Consider the following 23,201-nt stretch of genomic DNA (forward strand, 5'->3'; position numbering starts at 1 on the left):
AAAAATATCAATTATGAGATTATGGTTTTATAGAAACCAATTACCTATACTAAAGAGTTCTCTTGAAAGCATGAAGAGAATTGTTCTTAAATGAGTGTCACTGGTTTTCATGGTCCAGCTTAAAAATCTAATCAATGAACATCATTAATTTACATTAATGGTGTTTTGCATTATAAGACAAATGATTCAGTGTTGGTTTTCTGTTCTAGAAATGCCATTTATTGGTTGAATTAAGTTTGAGATTTGGTATTTATAACATTTTCTGTCATTTGTTTTCTAAGGTGTAAATCCGAAGAACGTCTCTTTAGCAGCAGTCAATAAAGAAGGATCACATGGAACCTGGAACAACCAGTTGTTTGCTAAATCACTGGCAAATGCTGGGGGAGGATTGACTTACAACAGAAATACTACAGGTAAAAGTGTAATTGAAAATGGTCACATTATATCTCCTCATACTTTAATCAATTTAGTTAAGAACATCCAGTTTAACTTCTGCAGTTAAGCTTAGATTCTAGGCTCTTTTTTCCCCTCTTGTTTTAGTGAAAGACTCTTTAAAAAACAACTTTTTCATATGTATGATGTAGATATGATGTATTTTGCTTTCAGAACATTAAGAAGGTATAGACCAGCCCCTATTTGTAAAGTTCTGTCAATATAAATTTTGTCTATAATGCACTGAGACTATTATTTTACTGTATTTAAGCAAGTAGTTTGGCCTCATTACTGCCTGCTCCCTATGCCATGGAACACTATCAAACAGCAGTCTCACCCATGAAAACAAAAGGGTGCGTGGTGTGCTCATGTGATAAAAGTGCTGCCTATAATATTTTAGAGATGTCTTTTATCAATTTACTGGCCTTGTCCTAGATTCTTTGCTGCAAGAAAAGTCCCCTTATTTCTAGGAAGGAACTTCCAGTGAGACTATGTTTTGTGAAGAATACTATTATCAGCATTCTGTAGTGTGAAGTCCAACACTAGTAAACACTTTGATGCTTTCCTCAGTGAAATCTTAGATATCTAAGTTTGGACTGAAATCTGTCTTCTCACCACCAAGCCCTATACCTCAAGTACACTGTCCCTGTTATGGGAGGTTGCCTGGTTAACAACTCTGCAACCATTCTCCAGCTAGCACAAGTCACTCTCCAAATACTTTAGTGCCAATAAACCACTCAGCTTTACATGCTTGTACAGCAAGAACTTCAGAAGGTTTGTTTACAGGCAAATGCTGCACCCCTTTTTAATAGAACTTTGGTAGCCATTCTGCAGTGTCAATAAACCTCATTTTCCCCTCTGAAAGTCAGGCAAGCTGAAGTTTTTCATTTGAATTAATGTGCAAGATTTTATAAAGTGGAAAAACAACAGCACCTACTAGAGTTTTTTGTGCATTAGAAGAGGTTTTTTGTATCATCTTGTATATATTTTTTGTTTTCTGAAATAGAGTATCCATGTGCCTCAGAAGTAAATTATTTACAAGGGAATCAGGCACGGAAAGGCAAATAGTTGCTTCCAAAAGTTTTCATCAATAGGCTAGACATCTACTTACTGAACTGCAGTGAAGATAACATTAGGATAAATGCTAATGGTAGAAATCCTGCATTTGTCTTACTACCAAGAATTTAAAGAAATAAAGCACTAAAACTGATTCTTTTTTGTTTGAAAATACTTGATATTTCCATCAGTATCTTAAATTACATGTGGTGTTTCATATACTGGGGAGACAGCAACATTTAAGACACACATGAAACACATGGAACCAGGATAGATGGATCACGGAAAAACAATACATGTAAACTATATATTTTCTCTTTTCATATTGACAGTCTGAAAGTTGACACTGCTATGTTTAAATAACTATGTACAGTTTATTTAAGTGGGCTTTTTTTTTAATCAGCCACAACATTGCCCTAAGGCAAAATAAGATAAGAGCAAATAGTTACAAATGCTTTATTTATGAAGGATTGTAAGTTTATGATCAGTCAGCCTTGAAGATATGACCAAGTCCTTAAAATTGTAAATGGAATGTAATTGCATTAGATGTAGATCTTATTGTTAGTCCATAATTAGAATGGACCTTGTAAAGTAACCTCTTGGAGTAACATTTTCTGCTTAAGAAAACAAGGATAAGAGATTATAGTTACTAATGTGTCAGATCATCATTCTTGCTTGCTTTTTTCCTTCCTCATTTCTTTTACATCACCTAAATTGGCTCTTCATACCCTTCTTCTGAAGTTCTGTTCTTCTATCTTTTTCTTCCTTGAATTTTCCTTGTCTACAGATGAGAACTTAATTATACCTATTGAAAAGCTATCATGCAAAGAAAGGTTGAATGAAAAATTAGAAGATACAAAAGGTAATTTATAGCAATTATAGCCTGGTTCTTTGTACATTTCCTATTTATGTTTTTCAGTTTCTTGTAAAAAAAAATACACTTACAATGCATGTTCCTGATGATTGTATACTGCCATTTTCAGTTGCAATCTGTTTTGTCAAACCTTGCTTTCTTCATTATGGCTTCTCCTGGATTCTTGGAACTCACTGTGCTTTAAAAGGCAGAGAATATTTTATTGCCCTAATCATAACCCGCAGCAGGTCACTAGATAATGGTGAGGAAGTGATCCTAATGTAGCACATGCATGTCCCCTCAGGGATGGCTTGTTCCTGACAGCACTCAGGACTTGCACCTTTTCCTGCATTTAGGTTCTCTACCCATTACACTGATCTTACAGTGCTGTGCTTGCACAGGTTTTGGTGGAGTTACCTTAGAGGAAAAGGGAGGAAACTCAGGATTCCAGGCTACCTAGTTTGTGCCTTATAGTTCATCTGCTCTGAAATTCTCACAGAGTTCTGGGAGTGTTTGTGTGAAGAGGAACATTATGGGATTGTCCAAAGGCCAAGGATTTAGGAGACAGAAAAACTCGCAAAGCAGATAGTGTGTTTTACTATAACTACCACTGAAGCTGTGATAAATATGCTCATACATGATAAAGGTCAAAATAAACTACTAGGTATAGCCTTCTACTTCATAAATTTAATACTACTGAACACAAAACCTTACCACTAGAGAAAAGCATTTCTCTCTGGACATTGTGCCAGCACAGTCTTAACATTGTCCCAAGTGATGACAGACATGAAGATGGTAAGGGATTTTCTTGGATCGGGAAGTAAATATTTTAACAGATCACTCTTCCACTGAACACTTAATTTCAGAACTAATGCTGTGTGTACATGCACAATGCTTCCCAGCTTCCAAATAAGGATGGTTATGTCAGCCTTCCCAGGGTAGTGCTGCTTTAAAGAAAGATCTGGACCCAAACTAGGCACAAACTGAATTATAACCAGGGTTAAAGAGAGAGGATTATTTGGTCTGACTTTCATAGCAGGTCTTCAGCTGTGGGAACTGTCAAAGTCAACTTCAAGTGGTGCACCACTTTGCACAAGAGACGTTGGATTCCACTATTTTCAATAGATTTAGGCCAAGTATGTTGAGAGCAAGAGTAGTACTGAGCACTCGTTAAACCAGCTTCCAGTAAGCAAGTAGATGTAAACAAAATGTAAGATCCTACATTCCTCTGCAACTCAGTGTAAACCTCTCTATGTGGTCTTAAGCTTAGTGGAAGTACTAAAGAAATGTTTATCCTGCTCTTTGTCTTTATTCCTGCTGAATTTCTGCCTGCTAGTGCTGAAAAGGGTCCAACTAATAAACAAAGCAAAGAATTAATTCAATGAAAGAATGTTTGTTTTTCAAGAGATGAGCACTAGGGAGTTTTTAAAGAATACTCATACTTGGTACTCTTGTGGTACTGCAAGTGTAATTTGAAGTGACTATAAAAAGTAGTCAGAGTTTTCTGAATGCAGCTGAAAATTCTAAAATTCTGTAATGTCAACAGGAAATGCTGGCTTTGTAAGTAGTGGTGCTTACACCCCATTGGGACTATACACCTCTTCCTTCCATAAAAAAGAAGTTGGATCAGCTGGACAACGGATACAGCTAGCACCTCTTGGTGCACCTGTATCGGGTAAGAAATATTCTTTTTCTACTCATATCCACGACAAAGAGAAATGTTCATTTTCCATGCTTCCTAATAGATGTATTAGTCCTTGGTATGGTTTTCCTCAAGTTTTGTAAATAAAATAGTAGGGCGTAAATTCTTCTTAATACAAGTGAACTGCATGTAGGTGCCTAGAGGTTGTTCTGATAAACTACTGCTACTAATATTTGTCAGCTAAGAGAGAAAATAATTACAAAAAGTGCAAAGAAGATTTGTACCATTTGTTAACCTACTGTTCATTAGTGGTGATGGGCTAAGCAGAATTGTAGAAATGTGTAACTCCACAACTCTATAGTAAATGGTCATGTAGTTAGCACTCCATTCATTTGTTAAAAACAATGTGAAATCTCTTCTGAATGTAACTGTTACCTTGGATCCTCTGCAGTATTGGTGACATTCTGAAGACCTTCTTCATTGTCATGTTTCTGATGCAGAGAAGATGAACAGCAGTGCTCAGGATGCAGGAGAAACTGGTTTGCTAGTGAAGATTTAGAGCTGTTGTCCACAACCAACAGCCCACTTCTCTGGTTACTTCAGAGGAAATAGCAAGGCCCTAAACCAGTGGTGAATTGTTTAACCAAAGGGTCCATGACTGACCAATCTGATATGGTCCTGCTTAATAATGTTGTCTTTTTGCTGACATGCTCCTTTGAGTTACCTCTTCTCCTTAAGCACTTCCAAGTGGCTTCAGAGAACTGGAGCAGGAGGGAAAGAAGGAGATGGCACACACACACACACACATACATACATATGTATATATATGTGTGTGTGTGTGTGTGTATGTATGTATATATACATATATATAACATGTATATATACATATATATGTGTGTGTGTGTGTATAATATGCTTAGATGTATGCATAGACACAGACAAGTCCATGTCTGACTTGATCAGAAACCCACCAAGAAAGGCTGGAGCTGCACTTGATTATCTTATTGATTCACTGCTGAAACACAGCTGCAAGAGTTGATTTGTCACAATGCATGGATCAGGAAGTTCACAGGAGGACAAAATCTGCAATTGTCTCTAGACTGCTGTGAATAGTGCAAAGAAAAAGAAAATCACACGTGGTATTCCAAGGGAAATAAAATTTACTGTTATCTGTAATTAGAAATGGAATATGTGTAGTAGAAGTCAGAAAGGCTGGCAGATGGAGGTCAATTAAGATACTCTTCCACATCCTGGAGAAGAACAAGAATCCTATTGCTTAAACCACTTATATTTAGCTTAAAGCCTTCAGATTTGTATGGGAAGAGAGATAAGGACAAAGCAAATAGCAGGTTTTGTCTCCTAGATGTCAGTATTTGAACATAAACATTTTTGGTGACCCTTTGCTTTATATTATCCAAAATGTAATAAGTTATGCTCTCAGTTGTTTTTGCTCTTTTAATTTTTCTGTTAAATTTTGTAATGCCATAATTTAAATAATTTAATGTAATATACAAGATCCATTTTTCTGAGGAAAATACCAGGAAAAATGGCCTTTATTGCCAAGATAGTGTGGACTGGAATCATACTTGCTGATGAAAGATAGGGAATGCCAGCCTACAATAAAAAGAAACAGTTTTCAAAGAGGTGGAGACCTGACCCCAAATTTCAGCTCCTTGATGTTTCCCCTATTAAAATGTCTTGATCCTCACCTGTTCCTTTACAGGTTCAATCCACTGCTGAAAAACACTATGGAAACCAGGTGTTTTCTCTGGCAAACAGAATGATACCTAGGCACCAAAAACCCCATCAATTTAAATGTTAAATTTTGTTTTAAGGAGTCTCAGTACATAGTAAGACTAAAAGGAATGGAAGGGGCAGGAACTACCTTAGGAATGCTAAGGAAACAAGGGTAAGGTATAGCAGGAATCTGAATAAAAGGGGTCCTGGCTGGCTAATTTTAAAGACTTGGGAAAATTGTTGAATTGGTCATGAACATGAAAAAAATGTCAGCCCCTGCAGCAGGGCAGTTACTTTAATCGCATGAAACTCAAGGAAGTAGCAACTACCTGAAATGTCAAAAGGGGAAATCTGAAGAGGAAGGCCAGATACAGTAGTGCACTTCTGCTAGTGCCTCAGATCAGGTGGGTGTCAATATTAAGAGAGAAAGAAAGCCTTAAAACTTGGAATAAATCCTATGAAATCAATGGAGAAATGGGAAATGGAGCAAAGAAGATTTGCCACCAAGTACGCTAGGAGTTCTGAGCTAAGCAAGAGGGGAATAGAAGGAATAAAATCTCAAAAGGAACAAGAGGGTCTCCAGAAGCTGTCCTGCAGGCTAAGCTGTTTGAATCTTAATCAGTTTATCAATGCTATAATTACATGCTTTTTTAAACATTTGAGATAGAAGGAAGAACACTTTCATACTGTAGCAGTTTTGTAATAGGAGATACAGAGTTGTAAGCATTTGCATCAGTGTTTCCACTGAATTTCATTCTCAGCATTTTCTTGAGGGATTGCTGCAAAATAACTATTCAGTAGGTGAGAATAATACACACAAACTATTGGAAAAATAGTCTTTTCAGAAAACAAGCATATACAGCATGGTCTCAGGCACATGATATGATTCTTGGGGTTCTCCTGTGTGGGGCCAGGAGCTGGACTCTATAATCTTGGTGGGTCCCTTCCAACTCAAGATGTTTTATGACTTACAGGAGACCAAAGCATCCTGCTGCATTAGCATCCTTGAGAACCATAAGTCATCTGTAAGCTCTCATTCTTTTCTCTGTAGAGGAGTAAAATACCTTTTTAGTCATAATTAATTCTAAGTTCTTATTCCTTTCAGATTATTCCTGGAAAAACAAAGCTGCTCGTCCTCCATTACCAGGTCCTACTTTCAATGCAGCAGCAAAAAACATGAGTATCTTTACTCGCCCCCCAACAATTCAGCGAGTGCATGGGAGAACAGACTGGGTGGCCAAATATGGAGGAAACAGATAGAAAATGCCATCTGTGTGGATATTACATGCTCTGTGTTCAGTTCTCCTGCACTTGGAAACCTGAAAAGCCTATTTGCTCCAGCTTTTCCTAAAACTATGCAACAGTAAAGAAGAAAAAAAGACCTTGTGTTCTATTATTTGTATAGTACATATAATACCATGTAAAATGAAGTATTGTACAACACATATTGCCAAAATTGAGAAGTAGATTTCACCTGATGTTTTCTATAGATAGATCTCCTGTTCTCATACTCTTTGGAACAACTAGGGTTAGGGTTGTTCATCCAGTGCAGCATCTGCTGCTGAGACATGCTTGAAGCACACAGACAGCACAAAGAAGGGCTGAAGCAGAGCAGCACCAGGCTTCCAGGTGTTAGGCTGGTTCCTTAGCAGGAAGACAAGAGTGAAAGCACAGAGCTGGCTTTGTGAAGAGCATCAGTCTCCTGCAAGGATTTCAGAACTCACTTGTAACTAACTAAGAGTTACTCAAAGGTGTAAATATTCATCTAGCAATGAGAACTGAAACTCTTGTAGTAGGACATAGGCAATCCACTGATACTACACAAGGAAGGTCTAGAAATCTGGCTGATAGAGGGCTGTTGAACGATACAGCAATATTGGAAAATACCTAAGCAAGTACTAAATACTACTTACCAGGCTGTAAAGTGAAGCCTAACAATCAGATTGTGCTGTTTTAATTAACTTATTGCCATTTTTGGTCAATCTGTAAAGATTTACCTCTGTCCTGTCAAGGGAGTGTCACAGTGACCTTATAATCTAAATCACTGCAGTCTGTCAGTCATTTTAAGGGTGAATTAGCCAAAAATGCCTAAATTATCACTAAACTCATGTTCCTATGTGTCTTTATTGGGTGATTGGACTAAGCTACAGAGTTTGAATAGGCTACATGAGGAAGACTGTTGGTCTGTTCTTCAAAGACATTGCTTTCTGTTTTAGATCTTAAAGGCCAAATTAGGTACCTGAAAACACAGACAAAACTTGAATAATTCAGTATGTCAGTGTTTATTTGCTCATTCAGTACTTTCCCCAGCTTTTATGCTAACTTATATAATAATATTGCCCAAAGGACTTTGCAATGTACAGTGAATTTTTTATTAGGATGTTGAGCTGGGCTACTTCTTTTAACAGCTGCATTTAGAATAAATGCTTTAGACTTTATAGTAACATTAAACTTGCCCTTTTAAAGTAAAAACTGAGAATGCTCTTTAAAGACATAAAGTTGTAAATTATGACTTCAAGAGTTTTTAAAAAATAAATTTATTTGTATGGCTTTTATAAATGGATATTAAAATTTAAACTCCTTTTTTCACCCAATGTGTTACAATGTATGGGTTACATTAACTTCCTGGAAAGCAATTTAATCTGAAACAGTTGTACCAAAAAGTCAAATATTTTGTTAGGAAAATTGCACCTAAAGTAAATGCCGCTTTTTTTTAATACTGTAAGAGCTATGCAAGGATAGGGCTGTCTGGTTAGTAATGCACTAGAGAGTTTAATTCAATTGCCACTGGTCTAGGATTAAGGATTTGCCATTCCCTTAGTACTAAGAGATGTCCCTATGCTTCTTAAAAGCATCTTAATTTAACTGTAGAATGTATCTGTAACTTGCTATGGCAATGAAGGACACCATCAGACAGTTTGTAACAGGCATAAAAGCTATGATTTTATAATTAAAAAACAAAATTAATCACTCATCTCTTGTACAAGATGCCAATGACAATTAAAATCACAGCCTGGTCAAGGAATTAACTAATAATGTGCTGATAACTCACGTGTCTGTGAGTCACCTGAGAGAAGAAAAATAAACAGCTACTGTTTATGGCACTAAATACGGTTAGAAGAAACATGCTGTCCTTGTCGCATGCTAATGAACCTTGAAAGGGCTTTGATATAACCAGATCAGTCTTTACTTGTTCACAAGCAAAGCATGACAAGTGTTGAATAATTCTTGTTGCAAGCAGCAAGAAAAGGCTAACAGGCTTTGTACAGTCATTTAACTCTGATTTATTGGTACACATTGGACTGCTAGTACAGAAATGCTAAAAGAAATTATTATATGCTAATAAAATTTCAAAGGGGTAGAAAGAATGTAAGTCTAAGATTTTTCCCTTGTCCATTTGCCTGTATTACTGCTGTTTATCCTGAGCATGAGCGTTCTACCACAAGTTCTAAATGACTTCTACCAGCAGTTCTCAATTGAACCTATTGCTTTCCAAAGCTAAACAGCAGCAGAGGTTCACACTTTGATCTAGAAGTATAAAAGCTTACCAGTCCAGTTTTCTGCTTTCTGCTGTCTTTATTCTGTTAAAGACAATTGCAATTCAAATTCACAAGTTACACAGCTTGAGACCAGCATTATACAATTACAGAACTGCTGGGTCGTGGCTCTTCTCAGTTTATTGCAGGATATGCATTTATGTTTGCATCCTACTCCTACAGAAGAAAACTGCTTCAACAGTAATATGAAGAGGCAAAAAAAACCTCCCCATAAAGCAGTTTAAAGAGAAGTATCTTAAATGCTAACGTCTGGCTTACTGACTTTTTCAAATTAGAACAAAGAAGTGGGGACACCTGCCTTCTAATGCTGGGTCCTGGGCTGGAATTAGGCACTTAAAAGGGTGACATGTTAACAAACCATCTGCTGTCCTGCACACCCCTTATCACTGTGCAGGGAGGTAGAAGAGAAATGTAAATACAGGTGAACACCTGAAGCTGAACTCTGCAGGGTGATGAATAAGGGTTGTAAGAAGATGCTCTGAGCACACTTCCCCATCCAGATCTGTCTGTGCTCAAGCCAGCTCTAACCCAAGCTGTCTGGCCTGGGACTACGCTGCTGAGACACTTGCTGGAGCTGCACCCATTCCTGGCCACGTCCCTGCAGATCTGGAAGCCAGTCTGACTGACCTGGCATCCTGGCTTGACCTCAGCCCTGTCTCATCCCTGTGATTTGCCTGGCAAACCACCTCCCTGCTGGCAGAGCCTGGCTGTGGCCACTGGCCCAGCTCTGAACCTCCTGCTCACGCAGCACAAGGTCACTGCCGTGCCTGTGCTGCTGTGACAATGGAAGAGGGAAGGAAAACCACAGAATGTGACCCTCGTGCCAGGGTACTACCCTGATACTCAGAGAGCAACTCCAGAGTCTCACCAATCTAATGGATCAACCCTCTTGCTTCCATCTCTCTCAGTACCAGGCACCAAAGAAAAAAGGTTGAAGAAATTGAAGCTCAGGATCTGTGCAAAAAGGGACATAAGTTAAATGTGACCAGAAAAGGGATATGTTACCAACCATTCTATCTTCCAGGATATTTCTCTATGGAAGGTTTTTATTTAGAATGATTTCAGGCATTAAGGGAATCAGCTGAGGACAAAGGCTGATCAAATAAGCTCTTTGGTCTTTAAATAAACTTTCATACAGTATTTTCTAAATCTAAAATAGATTATCCTCTCAAAAAGCAAAACAAAACTAAAACAAAAAACAAAAAACAAAAAACAAAAAAAAAAAAACCCAAAAAAAACCCCAAACTAAAAATCTTTAATATAATACTTGTCTGAATATGTGGTCTGTATGATTTTGTGCTCTCCACCTCCCTCCCAGTTCAGATTTTTATATTTACAAGTTACTAGATTCAGGGATACAATAGATTATTTATACAATTCATGCTCACAGATATATCCTGACACCCTGCAGGAAAGGCACCAAACTGTATCAATCCAGATAAACAATTAGAGACAAAATAAGCGGTGTAGAACACAAAAGTTTGCAATAATAATTTCTTAGTTTATTTAACATTTTAATAAAGCTGTGCCTACAATTCAGCATTAGCTAATAAAGCATGTTTTTGATTTATGAGTAGTAATCGGTAAAAGTGAAATGAATGACATACAGCTGAGCTTACAAGTGATTGCAAGTCATGGGTATGCATTTATTGCATTACAGCAGAGCCTCAACAGCTGGCTCCGTGATTGTGTTTTGTGGGACCGGGTTCTAACATGCAGTGGTGGGAGAACAAATTCCCTGACTGATAAACACTGTGAACAGATAAACTGGCATAGAAAGGGAGATGGAACATCATAAGCATGTTTATTGTATTAATTACTAGTGACAAATCGGCAACTCCTCTCCCCTGGTTTTAGAGGTATACATGATTTCAGAAGGACAAGTCAGATGTGCATTTTAGCTTCAATTCTGCGACTGTCTGAATGCAAGGACCAGGAAGTCTTTGCTGACACTAAGCTGCAGGACCAGAAGCTAAACTAATGCTATACTCATATTTTCTTGCTTGCTTTCAGTGCAGAAAATGTTAAGACAAATACTATGACAAGGACTCTCTATGTCGGTCCTTTAAAAACACAACCCACGTGCATTAGGATATGAAAAAAACAACGCACAGGTAGCAGTGCCTTTTGCACTTATGTGCAGCACATTTAGGCAGTTGCATTTTTGGGCTTCTCAGTCATGTGTCTTCAAGTCACTTGATGCAGATTTATGGCTTAATAGGTTTTTCCATCATCTGCAATCCAAGCCGTCCAACCATCAGTAAACTGTGGAATAGAATAATTGTTATAAAAAGAGGGAGGTGGAGGCAAAAATCCTATAAAGAACAAGAAGGAAAAAAACACTGACAACATTTCATTTAGCTGAACACCACCACAAGATTTCATTTTTCACAGAACTTACCATGTTACATTTTTAAAACAATATAATCCACAAATAAGCTAAATAAAATGTTTCTTCAATAACACAGACAAGAAAAAAGGACAGGTGGTTACCTGGCACCGGCAATTATCCCGGGCATTGCCTTTTTGGAGTTGTAAAATCTCATTCCCATAACAGTAGACAAGGTGCCAGATGCCACTGTTGAAAAGAAGCCCAGTCAGAACCATTTTACACAGAAATGCCAGTGCAGCATTGCCACACTTGGGCACTGAGCAGCACCAGCCAAACAGATCTACACATACAGACAGGAATGCCTCCCTCTGTGAGTAAACAATTTGATTTTCTTCAGCATCAAAGCTGTCATTACAAGCTTCTTAGCAGCTTTGGTAAGCACACTCCACTGCTCAGCAGAAATGAGGAGATCTCACCAGGGTTGAGACCACAGTCTGATCACCACAAACTCTAATCCTCTGAACAGGTCACTAGCTCTCCCTCAACCCTTACTTGCAAAAGAATGATTATTCCCTCAAACACAGGCAGGCTCAAAACTGCCAGAAAGCTGGGATGGTGACACTATTCACTATGTGGGAGGTAAATATTATTTACAGTTCCCATTTCTTTGTGACATTCTGAACTGGAAAGTGGCACTAAATACTACAACTAGAAAGAAAACAATCCCACTTGAAAATATGATTAGAAAACAGAAAGCAGTCCAAAGGATCAAACTGAAAGAGCAATTAACATCTTAGACATTACTGCAAATTATTTTATTTCTAAGAGTAGAAAAGGAATCACATCAACATTCACATGAAATTTACAGGGCCATTGTTTCTTTGAAGAAGAAAGGCAGGTGAAAGTGCGGTATACCTTTTTCCAAAGCCTCAAGTTTGTTTGCATCAGACGGGGTAAAAGGTATTCTAGGGATACTCAGTCAAAGTTCTGTTTCTGCATTTCTACCCCTGATGTACTGGGACCAACTTATAGCTCTGCAGGAGCCACAGCTGCATGTCACAAGGAGGCCTGAGGAGGGATGGATGGATGGATGGATGGATGGATGGATGGATGGATGGATGGATGGATGGATGGATGGATGGATGGATGGATGGATGGAGAGCTGCACTAGACTGTGACACGTTACTGCTTTCAAGAGGTCCATCTGAAAACACTCCATGCACTACATCAGGATATACAAAAGCTGCTCATGCCTCTTCCATGACACTGCCTAAAAACCCGTACCAGAGATGTACAGCCACTCCCATAACATGCCAGAGTGGAAGGACAGTTCACAAATGGAAATTGTGCTTTACACTGAGCTGCATTTTATGTTTCATTCCTTACTGATGACGCTGGTCCTCTACAGTGGCTTCATAAAGCCTTTCAGCACATTAGTCCTATTGGTTTAAAATAGTCTTAAACCACTGTAAAGCTATAGTATCATAGCACTAGTAACAATATGGAGTAGTTACAGAGCTAGCAGGATCCTCAAGAAGTTATCTAGGATACCCTAGTGCCTAAAGGCACAAAAAGTTCCTGATAGTGGTTTAACCAGATATTACACTCCTGCAGCAAATTAACTCCCTGAGGTTCACCTGAGTTCTTCGTAATACTTTCCACAGTTATTTCATCCTTCTCCTTCCCCTGAAGAGTTAACTGCAAGCTTAACACCCACAACTTCTTGTAAGCTCTACTGTAAGCAAGCAGAATACATCACTGCCTCTTTTCTTTTGCATGCTGTTTCTTCCAGAATGTATGATGTATTGGAATATGTACTGCTCCTCTAAGATGCTTGTGCAAACCAGGGTTCCCTAAGGCCACATACCACCAGTCACACTGCTGTCACTATTGCAAAAATAGTGCTTATTCCACCACCACAGGCTAAAAACGCTGCTTCGCAACCAAAAATTTTCCACGCATGTTTCCTGCACCTAATGTGTTGGTGTAACACATTATCTAATCTGGCAGAGGAGACAGTGACAGTTTCTCACCAACTCTGGATTCACACAGGACAATCCAGGTTTTCAACCCAGGAGTCGTGCTCTTACACAAATACCTCCTGGCTGTGGGCAGGGAGTCCTGCCACCACTTACAACATTGGTATAGGTACAACAGCACAGTGCAGCTGAAACATGCTAGAAAAGAGAAAGGTTACTGTTCCCACCGCTATCAGTAACACTCAGTACTCGGCTGCCGAGCAAACTTACCGAGGGAAAGCCACACATTCTTTGGATCTTTGGACTGCTGGTACGCACCGAGTCCCGCTAAGCCGCCGAACAGAAGACCGGCAGCTAGAGACGGGACGCTGCCTTGAATAAAAAATAAAGCAGTCAGCGGAAGAACACACACAGAGTCAGCCTGCACACCAAACGAAAGCACTTTGCGACTTTCCCGTACTAGTAAATCCACAAAACCAATCTAACCACAGCATTAGGGCTTAGGTTGAAGGATCTGGGGAGTTTTTTTAACACACTTCATAGACCTCCGCGAGCACCGTTTCGTTGCACTTGTTCGGTGGCAACAAGGACTTAGCGGCACTTGCGGGGTCACTGCCGGCAGCGGCCCCTGAGCGGGGCGGAGCGGAGCGGAGCTGAGCGGAGACTGCCTGCGAGCACGACCGGGACAGGGACAGCCACGGCCACCAGCACCCACCTGCCTTGGCGTAGCCCACGACACCGCCCGCCGCCACCAGCGCTGCGTAGCCGAAGCCCAGCCAGTCGTACTCCATCTGCGGGAGAGCCGCGCACGGCAGCGGAGCTCAGCGCCGACCTTGGGCCGCCCTCCCTCCGTCCGTGCCCGCCCGGCCGCCCCGGGGCCGCCTCCCGGAGGTCCCGCCCGCCGCCCGTGACGGCACCCGGGGAGGGCCCGCACCGGCGGCAGAGCGGTGGCGGTGCTGCCTCGGCTCCGAAAGGATTTGCTTGATTGACTGCCCATCAGTAACGGAGTTGGAAAGTCAGAAATTAAGCAGAAAAGACCCACCGCCCCTTTTCCTCCCAGGCTCGACCTCGCCCCGCACTGCCAAGGGGTGCAAGTGGAGGTTGCGGTCGAGCCATAGCGCTTCTTCTGCGCTGTTGCTCCCTCCTCGCACTCTTGCCGTGCTCTAGCGTGGGGTCCCTCCCACGGGCGACAGTTCTGCACGAACTGCCACAGCGTAGGTCCTTCCACGGGGTGCAGTCCTTCAGGAACAGGCTGCTCCAGCGTGGATCTTCTGCATGGTCACAAGTCCCGCCAGCACGCTTGCTTCGCCAGCTCTCTCCGTGGGCATGTCCACCTACTCCAGTGTGGGGTGCTGCATGGGTCGCAGGAGAATCTCTGCTCCGTGAGCAGAGGGGGTTTGCACGCCTCACCATGGGCTGCAGCACGGGCTGCAGGGGAATCTCTGCCCTTGCACCTGGAACACCTCCTGACCTCCTTCTTCACTGACCTTGCTGTCTGCAGGGCTGTTCCTCCAAAAAGGTTCTCCTTCCTCTCTCCAGCTGCTGATGCTGTTGTGCAATAAGTTCTTTCCGCTTCTTAAATACATTATCACACAGGTGCCACCACTGTCCTCATGAGTTCAGCCTTGGCCAGCAGCGGGTCTGTGCTGGAGCTGCCTGACTCTGCCCAACATCAGGGTAGGTCCTGGTGTCTCCTCCCAGAAGCCAGCCTTGGAAGCCCAATCCAGATATCAAAAGAAGGCATCTGGATTCCTCGGCAGCTCTGCTGAGGACAACACGCACATGCAGAGCGATGGTGGTGTTCTGCTACAGGGCACAATCCCCAGCACCACATCCAGCAGCCTGCCCAGCACTGCACTGGATGCAGTCCTCTGTCCTGAAGGCAGGCTTGCTAACTGGTGCCCAGTGCCAATTCACTCACTGAGACAGGTATTTCCATCTTTCATTCTAGTTTGTACAAAGTAGAGGGTTTGGTCCACTCACTTATCATCAATACTTTACACTATGTATACATTTTAACAAACTAATTGCATTTTATACATTTTAACAAACTAGGACAGAAACATTCACTGGTAACATAACTTTTCTATAATTGGAACTTGACCCCCTGTCTATTTGCTAGTTATAGCTCTTGTTTCTCATGCTAATCAGTCCACAGGTGCAGTTCTCTCCATTATAGTTTAAGTACCTAAACAAATCAGGTAGAAAGGTTTGGTGTTACCTACTTAAAGCCATTGTTTTGCCTTGAGTGCCTATTTCTAGGCCTATTTCTAATGCCTGTTTCCAGCCTCTTCAGGCGCCCCTCACAAAAATGACATTCACACATCAGCCAATTGTTAATCATTCTTAGGAGTGAGCCTTCATGCCCACATAGCAAACCACCACCATGCTGGCAGTCACCAGCCGTGAGACAGCAGGATTTGTGAGGCAAAGACCTTTTCTTGGATGACCGTCTGTTACCAAAGGTCTGAATCTTCCCTGGATTCCTAGTGTAGGAGGAGGACGGAGATGGAAAGCAAAGCCATAGCTAGAGGATGGCACTGTGAATCTGGAGCAATGAAAATTGGTTTAAATCCATTGAGAATGATTTGCAGAGGGTCACCAAAAGCGCCCCTTTGCTGTGTAGTAATGCCAGTAAAACTTTTTTTAAGCATTATGTCAAGCTGTTCATTAGATGTTTGTATGATCACAGGCTGGCTCCTGGTGAAAGCTGAGGGTGTTGATCTATTCCTGCACATCACCACGTAACACCTTATCATGACCTCTGAATCCATGTGTCCTAATGGGTTGATTTTGAGACCATCCTTCATTATGTTTGCAGCACCTTCATTCATTGTTTGGTGCTGCTGATGTCACTGCTGACCTCACAGCTCACATAAGTCAGAATCTTTGATGCTTTAACTGAATTAGAAACCAGTGGCTGACTCAGAAGCCAGTGAGCGGACAATCCTCCTGGCTACTTCGGTTTTATGCCTCTTGTGGCTATGCTATGATTTATTCATATGTGCCAATGCTTCAGCCTTGCATTTGTGGGTTTCAAAATGATGGGTTTGTGGTAGCTGTGTGCTCACAAATTAAGTGAGACAAGGTTTGAAGGATAAGGCAGAGGAATGCCAACAGAGGAATGGCATATGCAAGAGAGAAAAACCAAACCAAACTGCAAGCTCACTTAAGTGTGCTTGGATTTTTCTCTGTTCTGCATCTGTGGGTGTCCCTGGAAGTGTTCCAGGTCAGGCCGGAAGGGGGCCTGATGTAGTGAATGACATTCCTACCCATGGCAGGGATTTTGGAACTAGATGATCTTTAAGGTCCCTTCCAACCTAAACTATTCTATAATACTATGATTCTACATACACATTGCTTTCATTACTTAAGTGAAGTTGAAAGACAAGGAGGTACAGATACAGGAGTCCAAGCTCTCTGTGGAGGTGCACTACAGCTGCTGAACTCGATCACTGCTGTTACTGTTGTGCAGGGGAATCTAACCTTCCTTAACATTCTTCCTACCAGACACCCCTCCAGTTTTTCATCTTTCCCTGTCTTTTACTGCTATCAAAGTAACACCAGTATGGTAAGGTCTCGCTGGTTTTGATTCAGTTCTTCAGTTTGGCTGCCAGAAATCATTGTTTTGTCTCTTCTACAGTGAAAAACTGTATTGTTCTTTCTAAAAAAAAAAAAAGAAAAAAAAAGAAAGAGATTGATGAGGCAGGTGTTGCACTCAAAAATCAGTCACACAGTGGAAATAGATTAATTTACTTACAGAAAAGCATAACCTGGATTAGCATTCATGAAAACAAAACAAAATTAAAAGAAAAAAAACACTTAAATAACATATGGACACAAATCTGTGATGTTTTTCTGGATTCTTACTTAAACAGGTAATATAACCTATCATGTACCTGTATGCCTATAAAATATCTGTATTTCTTCAGGTTCAGAGTGCTACATGCCATTATATCCGTAAGTTTCAAACTGCCAAGCTCATTGCTTCTGCTGCTGACTGACATTTTGCTATTCACCTCTGGAGTCTGAACAATGAAATGTGATGTTGTTTGTACTCTGGGTTACTTTAAATACTCACACAAAATGATGAGCACAACTTTATTTTATTTGGGATTTTTCAGTTTGGAAGAGATATTCAGCTTATTAGACCAAGGAGGGGATGGGCTGGTCCCAGACCTCTCAAGTTCATAACTCTCTAGACCTTCCTAAAACTGCCTATTTGAAATAAGTACCCACTCTGAAATACTTCTCTCTTCAGCTCCCTCCATGACAGCAAGATAGCAAAACCCTCTTCTCCTCTCTTCAAAATATTAAACAGAATTTTTTCTCTGGAAGAAACTTTTGATGCCTCTCTGCTGGAATCTGCATCATTAGGTGTTGGCAGCTCTAAAAGCAGAATAAGCTGACTGAGGCAGATCCTGTCTGTTCAGAACCTTCCCTGCAGGTTACCAGCCATGCTCCAGGACATCTAAGTGTCTTGTGTTCCTCTTACAGAACAGCTGCAGTTTGCAATCCAGTTTGTTAAAAGACCCTGAAATTAGCAATGTTTTCATAAAGTTGGTGGCAAACTGCTGTTATTCAAGAGGTATGCTGCTTGCTCAGAAGAAAGGCAGGAGAGCAGCACACAGTCTCCCTAGATTCAGGCATCCCAATTTTTACCACTTTTGTGCAGCTGACTGGGTCACTCAAGAGTGCTGCTAACATGCCATGTGAATACAACCGCAATTGCTAGAGGAATAAGCATTCATAGGCTTGCTTCCTTGCTTTGTTTTTTAGGACATGATGAGTGATAACCATGACTTTAGTCTTCTGTTAGCCACACCAAAATATTCTCAAGCCTCGATTTTTTTTCTTTCTTATTTTTTCTTTTTCTCTGCAGCATGCTTGATCGGTTGAGATTTTGTGTACTTTACCAAGAGTTTGAAGGGAAAATCTGCTCAGACGTTGGATGGCCTCCCTCTAGTGGCTATTACTGTGGAATTAAAATAGGGCTGTGATCTACCGAACACAAAGCTCTATTTGCATCAACCACTGTATGCCACGAAATTGAATAAACTTGGGAAGAAGTCTTATGCCACACCAAGACACAAAACAGAAACACTACGTTATTGCCAAAGCTTAGTTACTGCTTTTTCAGTCCTGAAAATACTTATGTTCCCCACTTTCCATCTCTCCCTCTGTGTCCCTACACAGGACAGTCTAAGGACAATAGTGAACCAAAATCTGCATCTAAATTAATTTTTCTAATTTTTTTTTCCAGTTCCGTTAGTCGGCCAAGTAAGACAAATATGCAAGTCCCTGTTTTTCAGACATGGACTCCTGTGCCTGAAATGCTATCTGATTTTTCTAACCAGGTACATTGATCTACTAAAGATCCTGTTTGCTATTACAAACCTTGTCCCAACAGATATTTAAAGAATGCGTAAGATCTGGGAAATTAAGCATCTTTATACTGTTTCCACTCATTTTCTATTTTTCTCTGTAGTAAATATCAGTATAATTGACAAAACTGTATCTGTATGTATAGACAGCAGTTGTATTCCTGTGTTTAAAATCTTGCTGATTGTGATTCATTACACTTGTCTTTTAGACACAAAAACTGCCAGGAATGCATGGCTGTGTTTGTATTTTTGTAGGAAAAGATAGCAATGACAGGGTAGCAAGACAAAAGTTGGAGCTAGAAAATATCCCATTAAAAATGACAAAAATGGAAAGCTCCTGCAGCTGCAAGAGGAGCTTTGCCCTGGTGTCTCCTTTTGGATTTCTCATACTTTGGTCTCCAAGTGTTAAGTGATTTGCAGGCGGTATGAGACAACCCAACCCAAGCTGCACTTACAGAACATCCCCTGAAAATCCTGTCTCGTGAGTTTATGCTCTGACACGGCAGAAATTCAGACTGCTACTGCTATTCTCTTGACTGCTTTTAATGACGTTGTAGGCTGGGTTGTTGTCACCTGAGAATACCAGTTGAATTTCCTCTGTCAGTGAAGAGAAACCGATACTTTTACTCACACTAGGTTTTCCACAAACTAATTGTGGGTGCTATGCTATTTGTGTATTTTCACATTGTGGTTTCAATATAGCTGTGTTGATATGAAATTGCTGTCATTGAAGCTGACTGAAGTTCTCAATTTTTTTTTCTCATCAATACACATAACTATGTTATGGACTAACGATTCTTGAAATATCATGTATTTGTTGCTAGCACAGGAAGAAAAAATGGAGAAAAACATCCACATTACCATGACAACCTCCATGGGTCTCTTCCATATCAATCCACTTCACCACTTCCACCTCCCCATCATGTGCTGGCTATGGATCCTGGGACTTCTGAAACTAGGTAACAGAAAATCAAATAGTCCTTTTAAGAGCTTTGTGTTCAGCTTTGTGCGCACTCTCTGGGACCTTTCTCCAAAGAACTGGGATAAAATGCTTTGGACTACACATCAACAGATGCCATGGTTGTCAAGTTTCTTCACTGAGACCAGCTTTCATGACACAGACGAGACATCAACACAAAAGACCTAAAGATTTCATATGAGAAATAAAATCCCTCTTCTGCAACAGCCTCAGTATAATACTGCACATGATCATTCATGTAACCTTCCCAACCAGCACTGCCTTCCAAGTTATTTGAACACTGGGCCACTAACGCATAGTACCTTCACATTAATATAATGGTAAGTAAGTGGATTTTTGCTTTGTTTTTTGTTGTTTGTTTGTTCGTTGGTTGGTTGGTTCGTTGGTTTAAGGAAAGACACTAACAGAACAAATTCAAGCGACATAATTGGAAGGAGTTATTGAAACTCAATTATAGCCTATGATGTTATATAATAACAGATATAGATTTAAGCAGCTCACAGGACCTATCCGGGATAGAAACAGGTAGGAGTTTATCCTCCGCTTGTCATTCTGCTTCTACTAGCCCACATTTCTCAAGGTCCCATTCAACCTGGTCTTGAACACTTCCAGGGATGGGGCATCCTCAGCTCCTCTGGAGAACCTGTCTGGTGCTTCACAGTAAAGAATTTCTTCCATATATCCAATCTAAAACCATCCTCTTACAGTGTAAAGCCATTCCCCCATGTCTTATCCCTACATGTCCCTTTAAAAGGTCCCTCTCCAGCTCTTAGGAGGCTCTCTTTAGGTACTGGAAAGATGTTCTAAGGTCAGCAGAGAGCCTTCTCTCCTCCAGGATGAACAGCCCCAACTCTCTCAGCCTGTCTTCATAGGAGAGGTGCTCCAGTCTTTGATCATCTTTGTAGTCCTCCTCTGGCCTTGCTCCAGCAGGTCCATGTCCTTCTTATGTTGGGAGGCCAGAGCTGGATACAGCACTGCGGGTGGGGTCTCACCAGAACAGGGCAGAGGGGCAGAATCACCTCTCCCAGCCTGCTGCCCATGCTGCTTTGGATGCAGCCCAGGACACGTTTGGCTTTCTGGGCTACAGGCACACCCTGCTGGGTCATGCTGAGCAACCAACACAACCAAGTCCTTCTCCTCAGGGCTGCCCTCACTTCATTTTCCCCCAGCCTGTATTTGTCCTTGGGGCTGTCCTAACCCACAAGCAAGACCTTGCATTTGGCCTTGTTGAACTCCATGAGGTTTGCACAGTCCCATCTCTCCAGCCTGTCCAGGTCTCTCTGGATGCCATCCCTTCCCTCCAGTGTGCTGACTGCACCACACAGCTCAATGTGTGCAGCAAACTTGCTGAGGGTTCATTGCACACAATCCCACTGTCTGTGTCACTGACAGAGATGTTAAGCAGTGCCAGTCCCAATACCAGCCCCTGAGGAATGTCACTCATATCAAGTGTCATACCACAAAAACTGACTCATGACTTTTAAAACAAATGCAAAAAAGGTTGTATGATCCAACTGCAGAACTGCCATAGCACTTTGCCATAAACAACAGTGTGTGTCAGCTATAACCAAAACTTAATAACTTTATTTCTCCCCTTCTGTATATTGTGTTTATCAAATAAAGCAACATGCCAAAAAGTGTGGTTTTGTCCCAGGGAAAATTCAGAAAAAATATTACTTTTTCACAGAAAGTATTAAGGTAAAGATAACACTTTAGGAAAGAGAAAAAGAGACAGTGATGGCAGGGAATAAATGCTTTAAATAGACTGGGATGTGCATTACCATCCCAAATTAAAAATCTGTCTATAACAGATGGCAATAAATGTGATGTGGGGGAAGTTTCAGAAATTGCTGATACAATGGCAAAGCAGAAAGATATCTGACAAAACAGGAATGACCCCAGGACATCCACAAAAATACTGGAAGGCACTGCCTTCCAGGAATACAAGACTACTGATTTCACATTATTCACCATCTCCCAGATTGAGGAAACTAGGCATCTTTGTAAGTTAATTAAAAAGTAGGGTAAAGTGTAGCTCAATATGGGGAAAAGAATTAATTTATCATATTTTTCTTTAAATAGTTGCTTGAGCGACTGGTTTCAGATTCAGTATTTTCCTGGGGTGTTGTTCTTAAAAAGACAGTTTTTCTGAGAAGTGGTGCTCCTTATGAAAGTTAAAATAAATTTTGTCATGAGCTGCCCATTCTACTTTTGTTCACCTCTGTTCTCTCATTCCATCATGGTTAGCAGAGTTTTGTCCTTGAAAACCAGGAACAGGAAAGAACCATCTCCTGGGCAGCAACACTGAGCACTGCTCTGGAAACAAGTTCGCTGCCACTGGGTCTTAAGAACAGCCACCAGCAGCACTGCACTGCTCAGGTGTGGAGACAGCCACAAGAGAGATGGGTCAGCTCCTCTGTTGCCTTTAATTTCATGCCTTTTCTTAGTGGTGGTGGTTTGGAGGAAGGAAAAGCATTGCTTCAGAGCCTGGACTTCTCTCACAGGACAAAAGCAACACAACCCCAAAGGCAACATCCCCTCTAAGCCCTTCCCTTCAGTTTTTTTGCCATTACAGTTCCAGTGTGATCTGTTCTGCATGTGTTGTCTCCAAGAGGCAACCTTGCATCTTCCCTTCCCTTTCCTCCTTGCATCACCACCACAGACTATGAAGACAAACACAGGCAGCTTACACAACATGAGCCACTGCACCCCCATTTCTGTAACATGTGCACTTAAACCAGCATTAGGCTGGAAATCTTGCAGCATAAAAGGCTGCCTGATCTGCCTTGACCTTCCAAATGCCATGCTTGTCATTCCAGGATCAAACCTATCTACCAACAGGCTAATCTCCACCAGCCCCCTGAAACAGCCTGTGTTTCTCCTTCAGCATTTCTCTCCAGGCAAAGGGACAATTTCTTTACACTTCTATGCCACCAACTGATCCAAGCTTTTCTCCTGCACTTTGTAATCTGATGCACAGGAGTTTGCTCTTTAGAAATCTGCCTGAACTGTTCCTATCCTTGGGAATATTATTCTGCAAGACATGACTGAAATCAACGGTAACTTTTGCTGGGCACTGGAGCCATGCATTTATGTTTGGGAAATGTGCAAGGCTTGAGGTGGGTCACATATAAGTGGGCTGCAGGACACTTAGAATCAGCAGGCCTATGCCCCAGTGCTGCCTATCCCTCAGGCAGGGTGCCCGCCTTGCCAGCGGTGTGCCACATGCCCACTCCAGCCCCATGGCCTT

General features: G+C 41.2%; 3 protein-coding genes across 5 annotated transcripts in view; 1 reads left to right on the plus strand and 2 right to left on the minus strand.

The window, feature by feature from the left end:
* The window catches only part of MAK (male germ cell associated kinase), a 30,424-nt gene extending 21,733 nt beyond the window's left edge, over window positions 1-8,691 (plus strand). For 2 of the 3 annotated variants that reach the window (XM_053984433.1, XM_053984423.1), the window contains 4 exons: window positions 282-413; window positions 2,276-2,350; window positions 3,888-4,016; window positions 6,826-8,691. In XM_053984433.1, coding sequence (XP_053840408.1) covers window positions 282-413; window positions 2,276-2,350; window positions 3,888-4,016; window positions 6,826-6,980 — 491 coding nt within the window. In that variant the 3' untranslated portion in view covers window positions 6,981-8,691. The remainder of the gene's footprint in view (window positions 1-281; window positions 414-2,275; window positions 2,351-3,887; window positions 4,017-6,825) is intronic. The other variant, XM_053984438.1, reaches the window with a different exon arrangement.
* Window positions 8,692-10,757: 2,066 nt separating this feature from the next.
* Window positions 10,758-14,459, minus strand: LOC128811135 (transmembrane protein 14C-like). Its single transcript, XM_053984462.1, has 4 exons — window positions 14,304-14,459; window positions 13,859-13,960; window positions 11,771-11,855; window positions 10,758-11,542 (listed from the first exon to the last, which is right to left on the minus strand). Exons 1-4 carry the CDS (start codon window positions 14,377-14,379, stop codon window positions 11,485-11,487), a joined length of 321 nt encoding a protein of 106 aa, XP_053840437.1. The 5' UTR covers window positions 14,380-14,459; the 3' UTR covers window positions 10,758-11,484.
* The window catches only part of GCNT2 (glucosaminyl (N-acetyl) transferase 2 (I blood group)), a 28,469-nt gene continuing 19,677 nt past the window's right edge, over window positions 14,410-23,201 (minus strand). Inside the window, 4 exon segments of the mRNA XM_053975164.1 lie at window positions 14,410-14,577; window positions 14,631-14,859; window positions 15,076-15,136; window positions 19,834-19,899. Of these exon segments, the coding sequence (XP_053831139.1) occupies window positions 14,410-14,577; window positions 14,631-14,859; window positions 15,076-15,136; window positions 19,834-19,899 (524 nt within the window).

The sequence above is a fragment of the Vidua macroura genome, chromosome 1 (genome assembly GCF_024509145.1).
Source record: "Vidua macroura isolate BioBank_ID:100142 chromosome 1, ASM2450914v1, whole genome shotgun sequence".
Lineage (NCBI taxonomy): Eukaryota > Metazoa > Chordata > Aves > Passeriformes > Viduidae > Vidua > Vidua macroura.